Source organism: Poeciliopsis prolifica, unplaced genomic scaffold (assembly GCF_027474105.1).
Source record: "Poeciliopsis prolifica strain line A6 unplaced genomic scaffold, Auburn_PproV2 SCAFFOLD024, whole genome shotgun sequence".
In the NCBI taxonomy this organism is placed as follows: domain Eukaryota; kingdom Metazoa; phylum Chordata; class Actinopteri; order Cyprinodontiformes; family Poeciliidae; genus Poeciliopsis; species Poeciliopsis prolifica.
The window spans coordinates 1,382,015-1,401,096 of record NW_026562399.1 but is presented as its reverse complement, the minus strand read 5'-3'; the positions used below and the strand labels follow the sequence as shown (position 1 = coordinate 1,401,096).

General features: G+C 37.8%; 2 protein-coding genes across 2 annotated transcripts in view; both read right to left on the bottom strand.

Moving 5' to 3' along the window:
- The window catches only part of LOC129370576 (polypeptide N-acetylgalactosaminyltransferase 10-like), a 90,977-nt gene extending 82,280 nt beyond the window's left edge, over positions 1-8,697 (bottom strand). Inside the window, exon 1 of the mRNA XM_055046647.1 lies at positions 8,362-8,697. Coding sequence (XP_054902622.1) covers positions 8,362-8,520 — 159 coding nt within the window. The 5' untranslated portion in view covers positions 8,521-8,697. The remainder of the gene's footprint in view (positions 1-8,361) is intronic.
- A 9,110-nt stretch (positions 8,698-17,807) lies between these two features.
- On the bottom strand, positions 17,808-18,744 carry LOC129370668 (cerebellin-1-like). Its single transcript, XM_055046794.1, has 3 exons — positions 18,604-18,744; positions 18,367-18,507; positions 17,808-18,173 (listed from the first exon to the last, which is right to left on the bottom strand). Exons 1-3 carry the CDS (start codon positions 18,731-18,733, stop codon positions 17,899-17,901), a joined length of 546 nt encoding a protein of 181 aa, XP_054902769.1. The 5' UTR covers positions 18,734-18,744; the 3' UTR covers positions 17,808-17,898.
- Between the last annotated feature and the right edge of the window lie 338 nt (positions 18,745-19,082).

Here is a 19,082-nt window from a genome sequence, read left to right as displayed (position 1 = left end):
AGCACAGCAGGTAACAGGTCAAAACAGGCAGCCTCCTTTCACTTCCACTCTCTGCTCTCATCTTTTCAAACCTGCACTTAACCTGAGCGTCTGGAGCAGTCGGGACGAGCCTGAAGCCAAGCCACCTCCGCTTCCACGGCCTGCCTCATAATGAGGGAGACGACAAAATGTGCAAATGACCTTTCCGTCACTGTCACAGCAGGGATGCTTTGAGACAGGTCTTGTTTCCCGGTGCACCATGGAGCACTCACTCAACAACCATATGCATGAAAGAATTTCAATCAGTTTACACTATCTTTGGGTTTGAGATATAACATTTAGGTTTTTACGTCCAACAGGACAGAGACCAACAACTGCAAAAATTCATGCCGTGTTGAACATTTAATTTCACTCCAAAATCCATTTAAATATAGATGCCTGGATTGTCCATGTTCATCTTTAAAACAATCTCTGAAGAATAATCTGGCATCCGGTATTCCTGATTGTGGACTGTTTAATTATCATCAGTCCTCTGGAGCTGAGTCTGGCTGTTGATAACTAAACATCCTCTTGAGCACTCTAGCAACAGCTCACTTCATTTTAACTGAGATCCTCCAAACCCTGTTTACATAAGGTGTTCCCTAAGGTTCTGTCCTGGGGCCTCTGAAGTACTTATCATCCACCTGCTGCCATTTTTCATCCATCCATATATCCTTACCATGGTGGGATCAGGACAGGTGCTGGTCCTTATCTCCAAGGGTCAACAGGCGAGAGGCGGACTACACCCTGTACAGGTCGTCAGTACCATCACAAGGCATGGCCATCATCATTCTTGAATAATACAACTGAAGGTATGGTCACAAATTACAGCATGCACTGCATGTTTCACTAACTTCTTCTACCATCTTATCACCTTCCTTCAATGTTTGTGCCTATTTTTAATTCCACACCATACAGTTGTGTTCAAAATAACAGCGCTCCAACACCATTTTTAATGGAAATTACATTTCTACATGACAAATAATCTAATAGATGAAGCAGAGTAGTATAAAACCAACAGCCCCAGCAAACTTAACATGCAGGCTGATGATTCTGAGTAAATTAATCAATAGAAAAGAGCCTTTTCAAAAATAATAGCTATGTGGAGTACAATCAGTGAAGCCATTTATTTTGTGAAAACGTGTCAAGCAAGGGGCCATAATTTAAGGATGAAGGCAGCAAATGTTGCACATGCTGTTATAGTGCATTCCTCCAAAAATCTGAATAAAGTCGGCTGTTCCTAACGTTGCTCAGGAGAACACCATTCTTTGATTAAAAAGTTTAGAGGAAAGTGTACAAAGTGGATAAACTGATAGGCTGTTCACCAGAAATGATCTTAAATGCTTTAAAATGAAAACTGAATACAGACAGACATGAAATAAAGCAAAACCTCCCATTTCAATGGATATGAGAAATAATAAAAAAAAATTAAATTGGAAAAAAAGAAAAAAAAAATCAGCCAATGTCCATCTTCAAGATAATCAAAGAAGTTTCTACAGTCTCTGTAAGCATTAAAAAAATTACAGTACAGAAAATAATAGGCATATTTTGATTGTTTTATATATATATATATATATATATATATATATATATATATATATATATATATATATATATATATATATATATATATAAAAATTCCCTTCTCACCCACCGCGGGTGGTTCTTATCCTCTGAGCTCGGGTCCTCTACCAGAGGCCTGGGAGCTTGAGGGTTCTGCAGTATCTTGGCTGTGCCAAGGACTGCACATTTCTGGACTGAGATGTCTGATGTTGTTCCTGGGATCTGTTGTAGCCATTGCTCCAGTTTGGGGGTTACTGCCCCGAGGGCCCCGATGACCACAGGCACCACTGTGGTCTTCACCTTGCAGGCCCTCTCCAGTTCCTCCCTGAGGCCCTGGTATTTCTCCAGTTTCTCGTGCTCCTTTATTCTGAAGTTGCAATCACTTGGTATTGCTACATCTACCACAACGGCTTTCCTCTGTTGTTTATCCATTACCACAATGTCTGGTTGGTTCGCCATTACCATTTTGTCTGTCTGGATCTGGAAGTCCCACAGGATCTTAGTTCTGGCGTTCTCCACCACCTTTGGGGGTGTTTCCCACTTTGATCTCGGGGATTCCAGTCCATATCCTGCACAGATGTTTCTGTACACTATGCCTGTCACTTGGTTATGTCGTTCCATGTACGCTTTCCCTGCCAGTATTTTGCACCCTGCTGTGATGTGCTGGACTGTCTCACGGGCCTCCTTGCACAACCTACACCTTGGGTCTTGTCTGGTGTGGTAGATCTGGGCCTCTATTGCTCTGGTGTTTAGGGCCTGTTCCTGGGCGGCCAGGATGAGGGCCTCTGTGCTGTCCTTGAGTCCAGCTTTTTCCAGCCATTGGTAGGATTTACTGATATCAGCCACTTGGGTTATTTGCTGGTGGTACATCCCATGTAGGGGATTGTCCTCACCTGATGGTATCTCTGGCACCTCAACCTCCGTTCCCTGTTGTCTGAGACATTCACTGAGCACATTGTCTGTTGAGGTTTTGTCCCTGATGTATCTATGGATGTTAAATGTTTTGTCCTGGACAGTGGTTCTCACACTCACTAGTCCTCTGCCTTCGTACTTGTGGCTCGTGTACAGTCTCAGGGTGCTGGATTTGGGGTGGAACCCTCCATGCATGGTTAGTAGTTTTCAAGTCTTAATATCTGTGGCTTTTATCTCCTCCTTTGGTCAGCTAATTATTCCAGCAGGGTATCTGATTACTGGCAGGGCATAGCTGTTTATCGCACGGATTTTGTTCTTGCCATTGAGTTGGCTTCTCAGGACTTGCCTTATTCGTTGGAGGTATTTAGCTGTGGTTCCTTTCCTTGTGGCCTCATCGAGGTTGCCATTTGCTTGTGGTATACCTAGATACTTGTAACTGTCCTCTATGTCTGCTATTGTTCCTTGTGGGAGTGAGACTCCTTCTGTGCGGATCACCTTCCCCCTCTTTGTGACCAGCTGACCACACTTCTCTAGTCCCAATGACATCCCAATGTCCGTGCTGTAGATCCTGGTGGTGTGGATCAGTGAGTCCACACACACACACACACACACACATATATATATATATATATATATATATATATATATATATATATATATATATATATATATATATATATACACCCTGCTGTGATGTGCTGGACATCACAGCAGGGTCATAATCCTGTCCTCATCACCTCAGTATGACGATCGAAAACACCCAATGATTCCAAGAACATTGTTGTCAAAATGCATCAAAAAATGTATTGCCAAAAGTTGGTGACAGCTATATATATATATATATATATATATATATATATATATATATATATATATATATATATATATATATATATATATATATATTATAATAAAGGGAGCAGCATCTTGGTTCCAGACCAACAAGATAATTGCAGCCAGTCAAATCCTCTGACGCTAAAGCGATAGAAAACCTATAGGGTGAATCCATGCATCCTGTTTCTGAAACAAAACAAAGAAGGGGAATTGAGAAATCTGGTCCAGTCACGTCCTTGGCTGGACTACCTGAATCCCTTGTCCAAGCAGACGTGAAGGCAACTGTGCAAGAGATCATGCAAGGCATTGGGAATGAGGCAACAGGAGGACAAAATGGGAAAACCTAGTTTAATTGAAAGACCAAAACTAAGATTTAGAAAGCCAAGCCACAACACATTGAATTCCTCTTCCAGGTGATTATGAAATGCATCCAAGTTCAAATATATTGTACAAAGATTAGTCCTGCACTTGGAGAAGGACGATGTCAGTGGAGCCATGACCAATGCCTTAAGACACGGGTGTCAACATCCAGTCCTCGAGGGCCGGCGTCCTGCAACTTTTAGATATGCCTCTGCTGCACCACACCTGAATAGAATAATTAGGTCATTAGCAAGGCTCTGGAGAACTGATCTACACAAGGAGGAGGTAATTAAGCCATTTCTTTCCTGTGTTTTGTACCTGTGGCACATTGAAAAACTGCAGGACAGAGTCCACACACACACACACACACATGTGGGGACTGGAGTTTGACACCCCTGCCTTAAGACAATCACTGAAGCCACCAGCACAGGACTTGAGTGGGCAAACTAATTCCATCCCTCCAAGAACACAACCAATTTAGTTGTATATTTCACAGCTAATTTCTTGACCAAGGTCTTAAAGACTTTAGGCATAAAGAGTTTAACCATCCACAGGATCGCCAAAGCAGCAGACAGGGTCTCAACCCTTGGCTGTGTCTCAAGAGATGACAATTGTTGAGTCATGGTAGCAAGCTAACCATTGAGACACAAGCTCCATAATCCTGTCCTCATCACCTCAGTATGACGATCGAAAACACCCAATGATTCCAAGAACATTGTTGTCAAAATGCATCAAAAAATGTATTGCCAAAAGTTGGTGAACTTCACGCAGAAGCAGCAATACCTGACTCAAAGGGAAGTTAAACTTTGTGTGTGTGTGTGTGTGTGTGTGTGCGTGCGTGCGTGTGTGTGTGTGTGTGTGTGTGTGTGTGCGTGTGTGTGTGTGGATTGGTAGAAAAAAATATATATATTCTTTTGAAAAGTACCACTGTTAATAAAATAGAAAAAATGCATGCATACACCAAATAAAAAACATTATGCTTCGACAAGTAAAAGCAATGCATTTGCAACTGAGAAAATAAAAACTATTCTCTTTCAAACATATGCTGCCAGCTGTCTGAACATAACAGACTAAACAGTGACCTGTAGTGTTTTACAAGCTGTCCTTCAATGAAATGCATAAAAAATTATTTCTACACATTGTCTGCCTCTAAGCTTTAGCATCAGGAGACTTTGACCAAATAGCTGCACAATCATTTCTGATGTGTGAAACAAGCTTTGTTGAATCCATTAAATCTTTAAATTATTCTGTGCTGCTGGCAACAATTGGCCTTATTCTATTTTATTTTTCAGATATCATCCCATCGCTCCCTTATCAAACGGTTCTGGAGGCTGACAGCAGTTATCTTACCGCTTCCTAATATGTACTAAGCCTTTCCTGCTGCAGCAAAGTTTTTTTTATCTCCATTTATGGCATCCTACTGTCATTTAAGACATTAAATATGAAGCAAGAAAAATGTAACCAGGTAGGAAAGTTTTGCTGGGTCAGCTGGTCGTCTTATCCCCACAATTCCTTTTTATCTGCTGATAAGACATCAAAGAAACCACTTTGGAATTTCAGTAGAAAGTGTTTTCCAGGTCTGAAATGTGCTGACAATGAATGATAGTATTTACAGAAGGTCAGTTTCATAGTTACTCTACCTAAATAGGTTTGCACATAAAAACAGAACTCTCATCCGAGTTGGGTTATTTTTACTCCAATTCTCAGGTCACTGAAGTTGCTGAATTTTTTGTAGAACTAAATTAGACACACATACCATTCATGAAAGCCTCCATTCAGCACATTTAGCCTCATTGAATTGGAGAAGCTGTTCTTCTCTGCCAAAGGGCTTCTGTTTATTTGGGAGCTTTAACTCCCAAATCACCCTCCCCCTCACCAAAAAAAGGAAAGGGAAAAGCAAGATTTTTATAGTGTAGAATAACAACTAACCAACATTGTCTCATTTTTTTTTTTCATTGTTGAAAACTTTTAATAAATTATGTTCAAGTCAAGCACAGAATCGAGATCGAAAACGTAAAAGAGAAAATGTGAGACTTTTTTTCTTTGCAAAGACAGGGAAAGAAGAAGGAGGTAAGGTAGGACTGCACAATATCACAAATATGTCATTATCAAACCATCAATATATGCAACATTCATCAAGCAAAAGTGCTGCTTAGAGTGCAATGTTTGTGGCTCGTAATATAGCAAGTAAAGCTCCTGAATATATTGATTTGTATATTTCCTTACAATATTATTAAGTGCAATATTGTAATTGCAAAGGATAGTTTTGGATGGAATATTTGGTTGGTATATTTCAAGTACGAGGCTTTTAAACTGCACATTGATAATATATTTGGCCATTTGGATCAGTGCCCACAAAGAATACCTTCAGTAGTAGAGATACCGAAGCTTATGAAGAGTTGTGGGACCAGTGAATAATAGCAAAGAAAGAAAATAATACAGTATTAACAGGAATTAGAGGCCATGGCTACCTACAAATAGCTAAATTGTGCAAATACTTGAGAAAGAGCAGAGAGAAGAAAATTTTATACATGTAATAATTATATTGGCATTACATAATCAGTCAGCATTGCACAGCCATAGGAACAAAGTCCTCTGAAAAAAAAAAATATTGTGAATGCTACAAAATACTTGAGACAAGGCAGGAGGTCAACTGTTGAAAAGGAGAACAGCTTCGCCATGCAGCCAGAGGTACAAGGAAATACCCATGTGAAACTGCCCCAGTCAAAGTCCAGACCTAAATCCAACTCAGAATCTACCCAAAGGCTTGAAAATTTATGCTCACAGATGCTTTCGAGCCAGTCTAACTCACCTTCAACTATTTTCACAAAGAACAAATGGCATAAAAATCTATATATAGTTTCCAACGATTCAAAGTTGCTAAAAACTTACTTCAAAAGTCTTGTAGCCAAATATTGTTCCACAAAGTTTTGATTCAGAGGGGCTAGATGGAAGAGTGCCATACATCAGGTTTTTTGTTAAGAATTTAGAAACATTTAATTTTAACTTAAGTCTGATAAGGTTATAAACATTTGACTACTGGATTGTTGGGCAGCAACTGTCACCCTGAAGGACATTAATGCAATCACATCATGCACCATCACATTTATGATATAAAATATGATAAAACTGAGCCACTAAACAGTCAGTACCCATTATAACTTGAATGACCAGCAGCTTTATACATGAGACCTTCATATGACATTAATCATCCCTGTTGAGTGTGAAACATACATTATAGTGTGACATAAAAAATCTCAGAATTTTGATTCTGTGCAGATCCTTTCCAGCAAACAACAATTTGTAAACAAGAGATTCAGACACAAGTCAACGGTTCAGTCACATTCATAACACTAAAGCAGAACATTCAGGTTTGGTTGAGGCTTGTAGAGGGCAGACATTTAGAATTTCTTTCTGAAGTACTCCAGTTCAAATGTCCAAGTGTCCTTAGAGATTGTAGAAGACAAAATATCTGTCAGAGTAACATGTGTGGCTGGATAAAATAACCTAAATATGTCTACTCCCACTTTTGTCCAGCAGAAGGAGGAGAACAGACCTCACAATGACTGAATGCTCCTTAAGAGTATTCACAGCATTCCACCACTTCCACAAATATCTCAGATGTGATCATCAGCTAACTCCAGATCCATATAAAACACATGGATCAGTTAATTAAAAGTCCATGAGCCTCTTAGCAACTCCGTAAAGGTAAAGAGCTTAACTTTCGTTCGAAAGCATGTTGCCTACAACTGTTATCCAGCCCTCCTCTGTATTCCTTGTCCATCACAGGCCAGCATAGAGAAACCCAGGACCGACAGCAATGAACGGTCCTGGGTTCATTAAGGGCAAGTTAGAGAGACCAATTCATTACAATATCACTTTGTGCAATATTAATATCTCAAAAAACTTCTTAGAATGCAACAATTATTGGCTGTCACTTTCTAAGTGCCATGAATTCCCACCTTGCAGGCCAGTAAGACATTCAGCCTGTTGCATATATTCCCACTGCACCTGATAGAGGATAATGTGAAAGGGTTCAAAGAGTGAGGAAACATATGAGTTAGATAGAAACTATTTTTGCTGTGCAGTGATGGTTTGTTTTGGAAAACTAGAGAAAAATTAGGATGTTACAAGCGACGACTTCCTGAGCTATTGCAATACTTTTAACCCCGTGCCTAAGTTAAGCGTGTTCCTTAATTTTAATATTCAATAGTAATGCTTTTATATCTGTCTTACAGTTCTTCAGTGAATGAAGGTTTGCTATTTCCTGTAACCAGTAAACGTACCACACTGTTTTACGTTTTTGACAACTTCCTGAAGTCGCTGTTATTGTAACTTCTGTGACGTCTGGCTCCGGGTGAACTACGTGGCTCCGCCGCTTAACCTGGACGTAAAACTGACGTTTAAACGCAGATAGAAACACGCTTCGTGTTTTTTTTTTTTTTTTTTTGTTTGTTTGTCTTTTTAATCAAAACAATAGTCACAGTGGAGGAATGAAGTAAAAGTTCCTGCAGTTCAGACGCTCAGAGCAGCAGGGGAAGGAGAACCGGGGGGAGATAGTGTTGCGCTGAATCTCTGCCTCATACATGTGAAGTGTTACAACGGTCAACCGTTCACGCCTTTACACAAACGGGCGAGAGAACAGTAGGCAGCCGAAGCCGAACGGTGCCGTACCTGAATCGCAGGGATGCCGCCCGGACCGTCCACCGAGTCGGGCGAGTTGTCGAACACTCGGTCCCTGTACAGCGACCATAGACCGACGTTAGGGAGGAATAAGAGAGCCACTATGAGCAGCCCGGCGAACTGCAGCAGCCTCTTTTCCTTCCGCCTCATGTCTCTTCTGGGAGAAGGAAAAAACAACAAGCGTCTGAAGCGACGAGCCCCCGAACCTCGCTTCTTTTCCCGAAGCGCAGACAAGTTTCACTCCGAGTGTTGGAACGGACACCGGCTTATGTGACGCTGTTGAATCTCAGAGTTCCGCCGCCAGGGGGCGCTCAGCTTTTTAAAGCAAAACTGGGGGAGGAAGCAAAAACCGGACACGACTAATGTTTACTTAAGGTTGTTTTTGAACTTGATTGGGAAAACGTTATGTTACGCAATTATAAACACAACAGCAAACCAATTTACATATTGACATTTTATTTTCTATCTTCACAGCAACTATAAATATGAGTGTAATAAAATTGATCATTTACCAGGATTAATCATTTCAATCCAACTTTTTTAGTGTAAAAATGCACTATAGATTCCACCCTGCCATTGTCTATTAAACTAAAATGAAGCCAATGTGATGCTGTTTAATCCAGTGCATTGGATTAACTGATCACTCGCAAGTGACCAGTGCTATAAAATCAAGAAATTAGAAAGAGTAGAGGAATAGAATAGAATGAAACTTTATTCATTTCTCTGGGATTTACTCTCTGGGAAATTGTAGTTCAGTCTCCCACACAGCACCAATACATCAAATACTTAAACTTTGTTTTTTGACATTCTATGGTCACTCCGTTTTATTGTACTCCAGTAAGGAGTTGAAGAGTTTCATTGCACAAGGGACAAAGGAGTCCCTTAGTCTGCTGGTCCTGCACTTTAGAAGAAGCCAATTCAATGCCAGGAAAGCATTGAATCTCCTTTCCTGGCTGCTGATGGCAGTGTGCAGAGGGTGGCTGGTGTTGTCTATAATAGCCTCAAGTTTAGATTATTATTTTACTTATCATAATCTAATCTCAAGTTTTAGACTACGTTGTTTACTGCTTTGGATCATTGATTCCCAGTGCCAAGATGGAAATACATCAGCCATCACCTCCATTCAGTTTTATAGTTACAATTAATTATCCATTTTGTTTTCCATTTGTGAACTTGTTTAAGACTTATTAAAATGTGTATTTCTGAGAATCTTGACATCTTCAGACCCATTTAATAAAGTAGAATATTTTTGAACAATCCTATATTTTGGAACCTTAAGTGGAAGACATTATACAAATTACACACCAGTAGATGTTTGAAAGTGTTTATTTCTGTAAGTTTTAATGATTTCACATACTGCTAACGAAAGTAAAACATTTAAGATCAAAATTATATATATATATATATATATATATATATATATATATATATATATATATATATATATATATATATATATATATATATATATATATATATATATATATAAACATTTTAAATCCAAAATGTGACCTCATGCCCTGTGACAGACTGGCGACCTGTCCAGGGTGAACTGGAGATAGGCACCAGCACCTCCCGACCCCATTAGGGAGAAGGGTGCTCAGAAAATGGATGGATGGATGGATGAATGGACATGTGACCTCAATGAAAAGTGTTTCAATACCTGCATAAAGGTTTCTGTTTTTCCCAAGATACTTTAAGCCTGACAAATGAGCCTAATTGGAACATGCATTCTAATTTATTGATTATGACCATGTGTGTTAAAACAATGCCAAGGTTTAAAGAAATAGCCAATGACCTTAGAAGGTTAGCAATTTCAACCTTTCAATCAGAAAAAGACAATAAGTCCATTTCCAAACTATGTGAAGTCCATCATTTTCCTAAGAGAATGATTATTTAAAAGTGGGAAACATTTAAGGTAGTTGCCAATCTTCCCAAATATGGTACATCAACCCAGACCTTTCAAAGAAACCTTCAACATGGAGGAGCTGTGGACTCTGAGCAGCCTCTGTATATTCATTAACGTATTCTAGAATGAAATGCGAGGTCATGATATGGCAGCTGAACTTTTTTCCAAACACTGGTCATCAAATAATGATCCCATAAACAACAGCAAAGCTACCACAGAAGGGGTGAAAAAGGTTTTGCAGTAGATCTGGAACGTCTACAATCCAGAATTCTTTTCCGCTCAATCTGCTGAATTAAAACTCCGGAGTACCTCTCCACAAAATTGCTGGTCATTTATGTTTTCAGTTTTTCCCCTTCCTTTTTATGTAAATCTGCCAATTGTTTCTGATCTAATGGCAAGTAAAGAAGCTCTATGGAACAATTTGTGTTTAAACTCAGTTTTGATGTTTAGCTCAGAGCAGTTATTCAATAAAAAAAAAGATAATTCCTGCATTTGTTACTGCATTTACATTTAAAACAATTTTGTTGATTCTTCATCATTTTTCATCAGTTGTTAAGACTTTGTGTCACTCGCAGCTTCAGAGCCTCAGGTTTTACGTTCCATCAACATTTTTCTCTTGCATGTACCATGTGTTCAAACAGAAAAAAGGGAAGCAAGCATGCAGTGTGACAGCTCTGATCAACATGGAATAAGCTCCAGCCTGAAATAAAGATGTCGGATCTTATTTCATTGGACTTTTTTTCCCCGAGAGTTTCTTAAAAACATGCAATGCAATTCAATCCATTAGTGAATTGCTTTTAAACAGATTTTTACAATTTGTATAAAATTTTGCTCATGCTTTTATTTGTTTTACTTTTGTGTGTTTCAGACCTCTGAATACACAAATAATTGTGAAAACATAATTATTTGTGTATTCAGCTGCATATCAAGTCAATCTTGATCAGAATCTCAAAGGGTTTTACTTGATTAAGTAAAGGAAATAAAAATTTTTTGAAAAAGATAATGGATGCCTGTACTAGACTCTTAAAAATCCAGTTTGTGGTTGAACTTTGCTTAATGAATTTCTGGAAAACACCATAAAATGTTTTAAGAAAAGTGCACCAAAATTTCTCCAGGATTTTTTGAGACATAAAGTCAGACATGAAATGGCTATTGAGAGTTATTTATGAAAAAAAACAAAAAAAATAACAACAACAAAAAAAAAACTTTTGAATAATATAGTGCCGCATCCTGTATTACTCATAAGGTTATTATTCTGGCTTTATCTGTGTTTATTAAATAGCCTAAAAGCCTTCAAGGCTCAAATGTGAGGCAAGGCTGGATATCCATTCACATAAATCCCCCCAAAACTGCTTTGCATAAATAAAGTACAACTGAGGTAACAAAAAACAAACTCAAACAAGGATTTGGCTAATGCCATCTTGTAATCTGTGATATTATATACTGGTCTTAATGACTTGAAACATTGAAACCTTGTGAAATATGAGCAAACAAACCAAGGGAAATGGAAGAAACTAAAGAAGAGGCTTTGCTAAATACAGCTGGTCATCAACCAACTGAATGTGGAGACAAGTTATCATATAATCAGACAGTTTTGTTGATCTAAAAAACAATCTTCCATCAAATAAATATAGCGAATCAAAAATGGGAAAAATCAACATTTCTTGCAGAAGTTTCATGCCTGGAAATCCAGCAAACACCTCCACAGATGAACATTATCTCAGAGGTTCAGTTTTCACTTCATTTAATCAATTGTTTGTGTATTCAGCTGCATATCAACTCTGATGAAGCATGAAATTCAGATTACACACATCAAAATACACAATGACTATCCCGAGAATGTTTCGACTGCTTAAATTAAAATCTCACATCAATTGAAAGCCGTTGGACACCAAAACAGAAAGATAATTTACTGAAGTAGTGTTGTTTAAAACATCATCATATGTTCATCCATACCCTGCATCTTCATATACTTGGACAGCTGAGACTGTAGACGAAAGAGCAAAGACAAGTGTGTGTGTGTGAGAAAAATCCCAGAACCTGCCAACAAAATTTTCTGAAGACACAAGAAATACTTTTACCTTCAGCTTGTGTCAGTGTCCCTACACATTAAGACAAGTCTGGAAAACATGGAATTTTATTTCTATATTTCATGGATCGAAATTGGTATGAAAACAGAAGATGAGTATGAGAGAGGTTAGTCCCACACAACTATCCAAACATTCTCGTTAGTATCTGTTCTTTGTTTTCATTCTTTGTTATAAACTTTGAGTCTTTCCATCATTCCTCCTCCATTTCTTGTCCTTCTTTCCATTTGTTCTATCCTTTCTAATGCCCTAAATTCAGAAATTGTGATTTTTTTAAAATTTTATTTATTTTATGTAAAATTGAAATTTAAGACTGTGGACTCTGGAAAACTCAGTCTGGAAAATAATGGAATTTCTATCTGAGAAACATCTTGTACGTGAGTGAAGGATGAAAATCAAATCAAATCCACCATCTTCTCATCAGTGAGAGCTTTTGGGGTTGATCTGAAGTATTCAAAGGAAACAAATGATGTGCCGCCATCACAGGTGTGTTTATTACATCTCTTTCCTAATGGTGATGTAAATAACTGTCTATTACACACACAGCTGCTGTTTCAGTGGACATAAAAAGACTAAATGTTACTGCTTCTGCAAGCGTTTAAACATTCAATCTTTTAGCTGCTGTTATAGTTGTTAGCAGACCCATTGATTCATTTTACTGCCTTTGTCTGTCTTCTGAGAATCGTGATTGCGTCAGCCTGTGTTGGTGTGAGCTGGACTGTGAGGCTGTACATCCATCCTGGAGTCCAAGATTTAGATAAATAAATGTATTTTGCAAAATACATCTTTTTCGCATCAGATGAGTCACGTGATCTGTAACCAAAGCCGACAATTACAAGAAGTAGGAAGATATATATATATATATTTTTTTTTTTGGACAATGTGCAGCTGATTCCATCACAGCTCTCACAGCATCACCAACTACAATTTCCCCAAAATGATACACACATGTAACTGCTCCAAATTACAATGGGCTTGTCGCACCACCGCCAAGATCTCCACTGATGGTTGATGATGAGCTCTACCATGGCTGAAATATGAATATGTCTCATGTAACTGCTCATGAAATAAGTCATTGACTTTTAATGACTTATCTGTGAACAACCTTGTTCTGGTGTGACTTAATTTAATTTCTTATTTGATGGAAACACCATTATTGTGAATTTGTGTTTTTTTTTTTAACATCAGCAGTATATCAGCAACAATTTGCTCACATATGTAATGAAATTAAGTAAACAATTTTACAACTGATGGTAAAATCCGTTCCCAACAGTTGTTATAATTGTTATAGCTGTTATAACTCTTTATAACAATTTTTCCTAACTTTTAAAATGATATGTTGTTCTTGCAAAAAAATATAAGGATCACCAAATTAAGTGGTTACACGATTTTTCTTTACAAATGTTTTCTGTTATAGAGCAGCACAACTGTTTGTAAAATGGACGATACACTTGCTTTACATTCCATTTGTGGTTTATAAACACCACTACCCAGACTCAAAACCTTTAGAAATGTATTTGCACAGCTAACACATGAGCCTGGTTTTCACAAATCAGTGGCTTTTGTTTATCTGGTTTGTGTGGGACCATCAAGACATTGTCTGCCAGAATAGACTAATACTAACTAATTGCTCATCAGAGGGAGCTCAATGCCACAGTGAATGCTGGTAATAGGTTTCAGCTCGACAGATAATCATCGGTCTGCCGCTGAGGGAATACCAGCATGCTAACAGGATGCTCCACTTGGATGCCCTGCAAATTATATGGATATTTTACCCCTTTTTGTGTAGCTTCTTTCAAATCCACACTAAACCTGTGATACGAATAGGAGAAGTTTCAAAGCGGGATGCTACTCAATCAACATAAATCCTCTGCGTGCTCTGAAGTTTAGGGTTCATCCATAATTCATGTTGAAAGACGCTGAACAGATTGACTTGTCACAACTCAGGCTGATAAAGACGGGAGAAACGAAGAGGACTGAGCCTGAGTCCTGACCGGGAACCAAAAAAGCAAAGATTTCTACATCCTGACATCAACTTGGTTTGGTTCAAGATTTTAGTCTTTCATGTCAGCAACCCTCACCTGAGTGCCTATAGTTAGAGAAGTCAATATCTTTGGTTTAACCGTTCTAAGATTAGAGTTAGATAAAACAAGCTCAGCGTAAACAGTCTTCACTCACTTCAAAACAAGAGCATGATTAGAAAACATCACAATGTCAGCTTCTTGCACTTAAACAATAAGGACAAGGGTACCAAAAATGAACATTTCTTTACAACACAATATGGGAACATTGGTACCTCCAGTCTGTTTTCAAAAAAATTCAATGAAATCTCAATTTTACACAAAGGATTTCAAACCTGAAATAAAAGTTATCCAGAATATTAATAAGGATTTGATGTTGCAAATCAATTTGAATTAACTGCAAAACACAGAATTAAACAAAGTATTTTTTGGGATTTTAGTCTAACTATCTTAGTAGACTTGAAATGGAAAAAAAAAAAACCTTATAAGAAATTATTTACTTAAAATAGGCTACTATATCTTGCTGAAAAGTTATTTTTACGGTATATTTTATTTCAAGTATATTAAGATATTTGAACTAGAAACTAGCGATATTTGGTCTGATTTTGTGTCTTTGCAGTGTATAATGTCAAAACTTCCACATTTCTTAGGCATAAATCAATTTTTTGGAGACTTATTCCATTATTCCATATATAATTTTATTTCTTCCCTTTCCAATCACTGACAATGGCAAAAAAAAATGGAAAACCTTTCAATACTATTGACACTGTTTTGAAACATGCTTTTTTGGAAATGTTGACAACTTCTAAGGAATCTCAGAATAGGAAGGAATTTAATGTCAAGGATATGCAATCAGGCACAGTGGATTTGGGTTATGCCAACTGCACTCACCGTAGCAACCGCTGACATACGCTGCTAAAGAACATCCCTGTTTTTCAGTGATTGTTTTCTCACACATGCAGCATTACATCAACTCTCCGAACATAAATTATTCATAACCACCAGGAAGGCTTGAAAAAATATTTTGAATGCTGTTATATCTTCATACACTTCAGTGCATTCTCGTGGCATTCCAACGGAGGGAGTTTGGATCCATCCACTTTGGAGGATGCTTTAGGAGAGACACGGGGCTCTTTAGAGAAATATCTCACAGCTGGAGGAGGAAGTTGAAGAGATCTTGGCTGCTGCCTTGTCAATCATATGTCTGATAAGTTGTAAAGGTGAATAGATGGAAGTAACCATCTGCTCATGTTCTAAGGTCCATATGAGCTACCTGAGACAGAACAGGTGAAGGTGGAACCTGATTTTGTTTTTCTTTAAAATAAACAAATCACTATAGAAAAAAAAGAGAATTCCCAAAAATCTGATTTAATCTACTCTTATTGAGCTCACCAACTAATATATGTCTATAAAATTTCCAGCCATCTGCTTTTAATCCTATTAAATTCCTGCAGCCCTCTCTGAAGGCTTGCACATTGTGTTTGTAGATTGTGTGTTTGTGTGTGTGGGGGGTAAGGGGAAGGAGGAAGGGACTTGACTGCCAATCGAAACACTGATGCATGTAAAACACACATCTGACACGTGGAGGTTGTGCTCTGTGCTGCATGGGTGACCGAACACAGTTTTATTTTAATCCCCTCATGTGGAGCATGATTTTCTCTTGCCGAGGAACCAATCAATGATAACCTCATGACTGACAACTGTAGTGCAGTAAAATGCAAAGTGCCTCACTGACTCAGCATGTCAAGAATGTTCCTGGAAGCTGTAACATGACTGCAAGGGAATCGGTAATCTGTGCTGGCTTCACAAGAATTTGGTGAGCACTAAAGGAAAGTGTGAAAACTTTATAACTTTCAAGGTGACTAAAAAAAGATATTTAAAGTATATCTATATCTAAAGTATTGGGCAAATACTTTGAAACAACCTTTATTCTGGTTAGTTTTGTTTTAAAGCAGCAGAATTTCAGGTTATATTCTTAAGTAGTCTTGAGAAATAGAGCTCCAGGTTTTGTTTTGTTTTTTTCTTTATATGTACTTTCCCCTTTTAGCCACCAGATGCCACTACATCTTGCGAATATGGCCCTTTAAGAAACTTTTTTAGATGTTTTTTTAATTATGATTTAAAATCTACATTTATATAAATAAACAGTAAATAAAGTAATAAATATTCAGAAAGAAAAGAATAAATACATGAGATGATGTGTGAAAAAGGAGAAGAATTGGGATTTATAATATTTACCCAACAAAATCATTGTTGGGTGAGCAACAATAATGTTAGGGGCTCTATTATTCATACAAATATGACTATTAGTTACAGTCATTAATTGGAACAAGGGTTAAGATGAGGCGCTTTGTTAGATTAAAATTCCTTCTGTAAATAATCTTTGAGCAGGTATAAACCACACTTTCATGAGGTCCACATTTCTGTTTTAAAAATGTTTATTAATACAGAGTGACGTGTTGCCGAAATTTGCTATACAAAAAAGCTTAATTAATTTTATTGATCTGATGTAATATATGATATATGTAATGTAAAATATATGTTATAATATCTTAAATGTTGTGTTTTCATTATCTGTAAGTGGAAATGATCATAATTAACAGAAATACAGGCTTGAAAAAAATGCCATTCTTTGTGTAATTAATCAACATAATTCTTTTCAATTAGTGAATTGGTTTACTGAAATAAATGCACTTCTCAGAGTATTCTCATATTGTAATCTATTGAATGGGTCTGTATATTTAGCTAATTGGTTAATTCTATTCCCTTGGATTATAAATATGACAGGACACACAAACCCATTGCTTTCAACGACTGACCTCTAAGTTGGATGAGGAGCTGCATCTGTCTTTCCACAACATACTTCAAAGAGAGTGGTTAGGAAAGTAATCTCCACATGTAGCTGTTAAAAAATGCAGGAAATTGGAAGATTTTCAAACAGTATTTGCAAAATTCTTAGGAAACTGATTGGCATTATTATAGTTTGGTGATTTATCAGACAGCTCTTTGGACCTCATTGTTTTTACCCTCACTTCAACAGTCAGGACCGCAACAACCCAAATGTCTGAGGCTTAAACAGAGCAAAGCTCCTACAATTTCTCAAAGAATCTTTGATGATATCAATAAATTAAAGTACTAAAATAATAAAATAATAATAAAATAAGCAAAGTAAAGAAAATTAATTTTCATTTTACATTTTTTTTATAAAACATTTATTGACACTTAAATTAGCACAAGTTTATATTGCTTTCACATAGTTAGACCACTGCAAAAGAGAGAGTAGGAATACAAAATATCCAAAGAGACAGAAAAAAAAATATTTATAAGACTTTTAAGACTGGAAAAAAAAAAAAGAAATGCCAGCAACTACTAAATGAAGAAAAAAAATACTGCACATCTTGGTAGAGTGTTATGGTTTTATTTAGTTATGGATGTAGTTTTCAGCTCAGATACACAAAACATTCAAGAGATGGCATCATGCACTTTGTGCTTTGGTGGTCAGGGGTTTCCCTCAAAGAGGGAAGACAAGGAACCCGCTGAAGGTGCTGAGCCGGCTTTGATCTGCAATGGTCAGGCCGTTCTCCCAGATCTGGACGTAGATCTGGTTCCCCTCCTCCAGCTCCAGTGCCACTCCGTTGGAAGCGCTGGCTTGTGTCCCTGCTTTGTGGTAGATTGCAACAATGTTCTCACCGTTTTTCTTCAGTCCTGCGTTCAGCTTTCCTGTCCTGCCAACTACTCCGGTGAACCGGAAATAGTAGAGTCCTTTCACTGGGGCTGTGAAAATTCCTGCAGGGAGATAGAAACAAAGAACGAGATCCAAACAGCTCAGCAGTGTTAGAGACTGAGATGCCGACACCTGCACAATGAACAATGACCAACAACTTCCAAACTCCCATTGTTGTCCAATGTTTAACATTTTTAATTGCAGAACAATGCAGTACGAGGTAAAATCATCACTACTAGTAATAGTTGAAGGTACCTGTCTCTGGATTATATGCATTGCCAATGTTCGTTATCACTTTCTTGAACTCCAGTGTGCGACAACGATCAAAAGGCCCTATGGAGGTCCAATTCTGCGATTCGATGAGTGCAGCAGAGAATGCCACTTGGCGACTGTTGGCTTTGGAAGCACAGATAATTTCCTTTAATGACCTGAAGCTTGGACTCACTACAACATAACCATGACCGAAGGAGATGAGGAATTCAGCTAACTAACCTCTCTCTTCGTTCTCCCTCTCAATTTTCTCCAGTCTGGCCAGGACCTGCTGGAGTTGGCTTTCTATGGTTTCCTGCGATCCAACTATTCCACAGACCAGCAATGTTCCAAGAAAAAAGAAGGACCTCATCTTTGCTTTAGGCAAACTTCTCCTGCTGCAGTACAAGCAACACTGTCCTGAACTTGTGAAGGATTTACCTATTTATACAGATGTGTGTCTGATCTTTGGACTTTTCAAAATAAAAGTCAAACAACGAGCGGCTTATTTAGTCATATTGGTGGAGTCCAATGTGCAATTGTATATCTAAGAACTTTCATGTGAGACAGGTCTGAAATAACATGCACTGTTAACCAAACAGCAAGCGTGAAAGTATGTCAAGGTTTTGCTCAAGCATCTCAGATGTCTGCAGGTTTGTTGAGTGCATCGACACATGTTCATGTATATTTGTATTTTGTGTAAATAATATTTTATTTGAGTG

What these genes read in the sequence shown, in the direction of transcription:
- LOC129370668 (XM_055046794.1), bottom strand. Translation starts at nt 18,733, where the DNA reads ATGAGGTCCTTCTTTTTTCTTGGAACATTGCTGGTCTGTGGAATAGTT. An exon ending in GAGGGAGAACGAAGAGAGAG is followed by an intron (nt 18,508 to 18,603) that starts GTTAGTTAGCTG and finishes GTGCTTCCAAAG; the next exon opens with CCAACAGTCGCCAAGTGGCA. An exon ending in TGCATATAATCCAGAGACAG is followed by an intron (nt 18,174 to 18,366) that starts GTACCTTCAACT and finishes ATCTCCCTGCAG; the next exon opens with GAATTTTCACAGCCCCAGTG.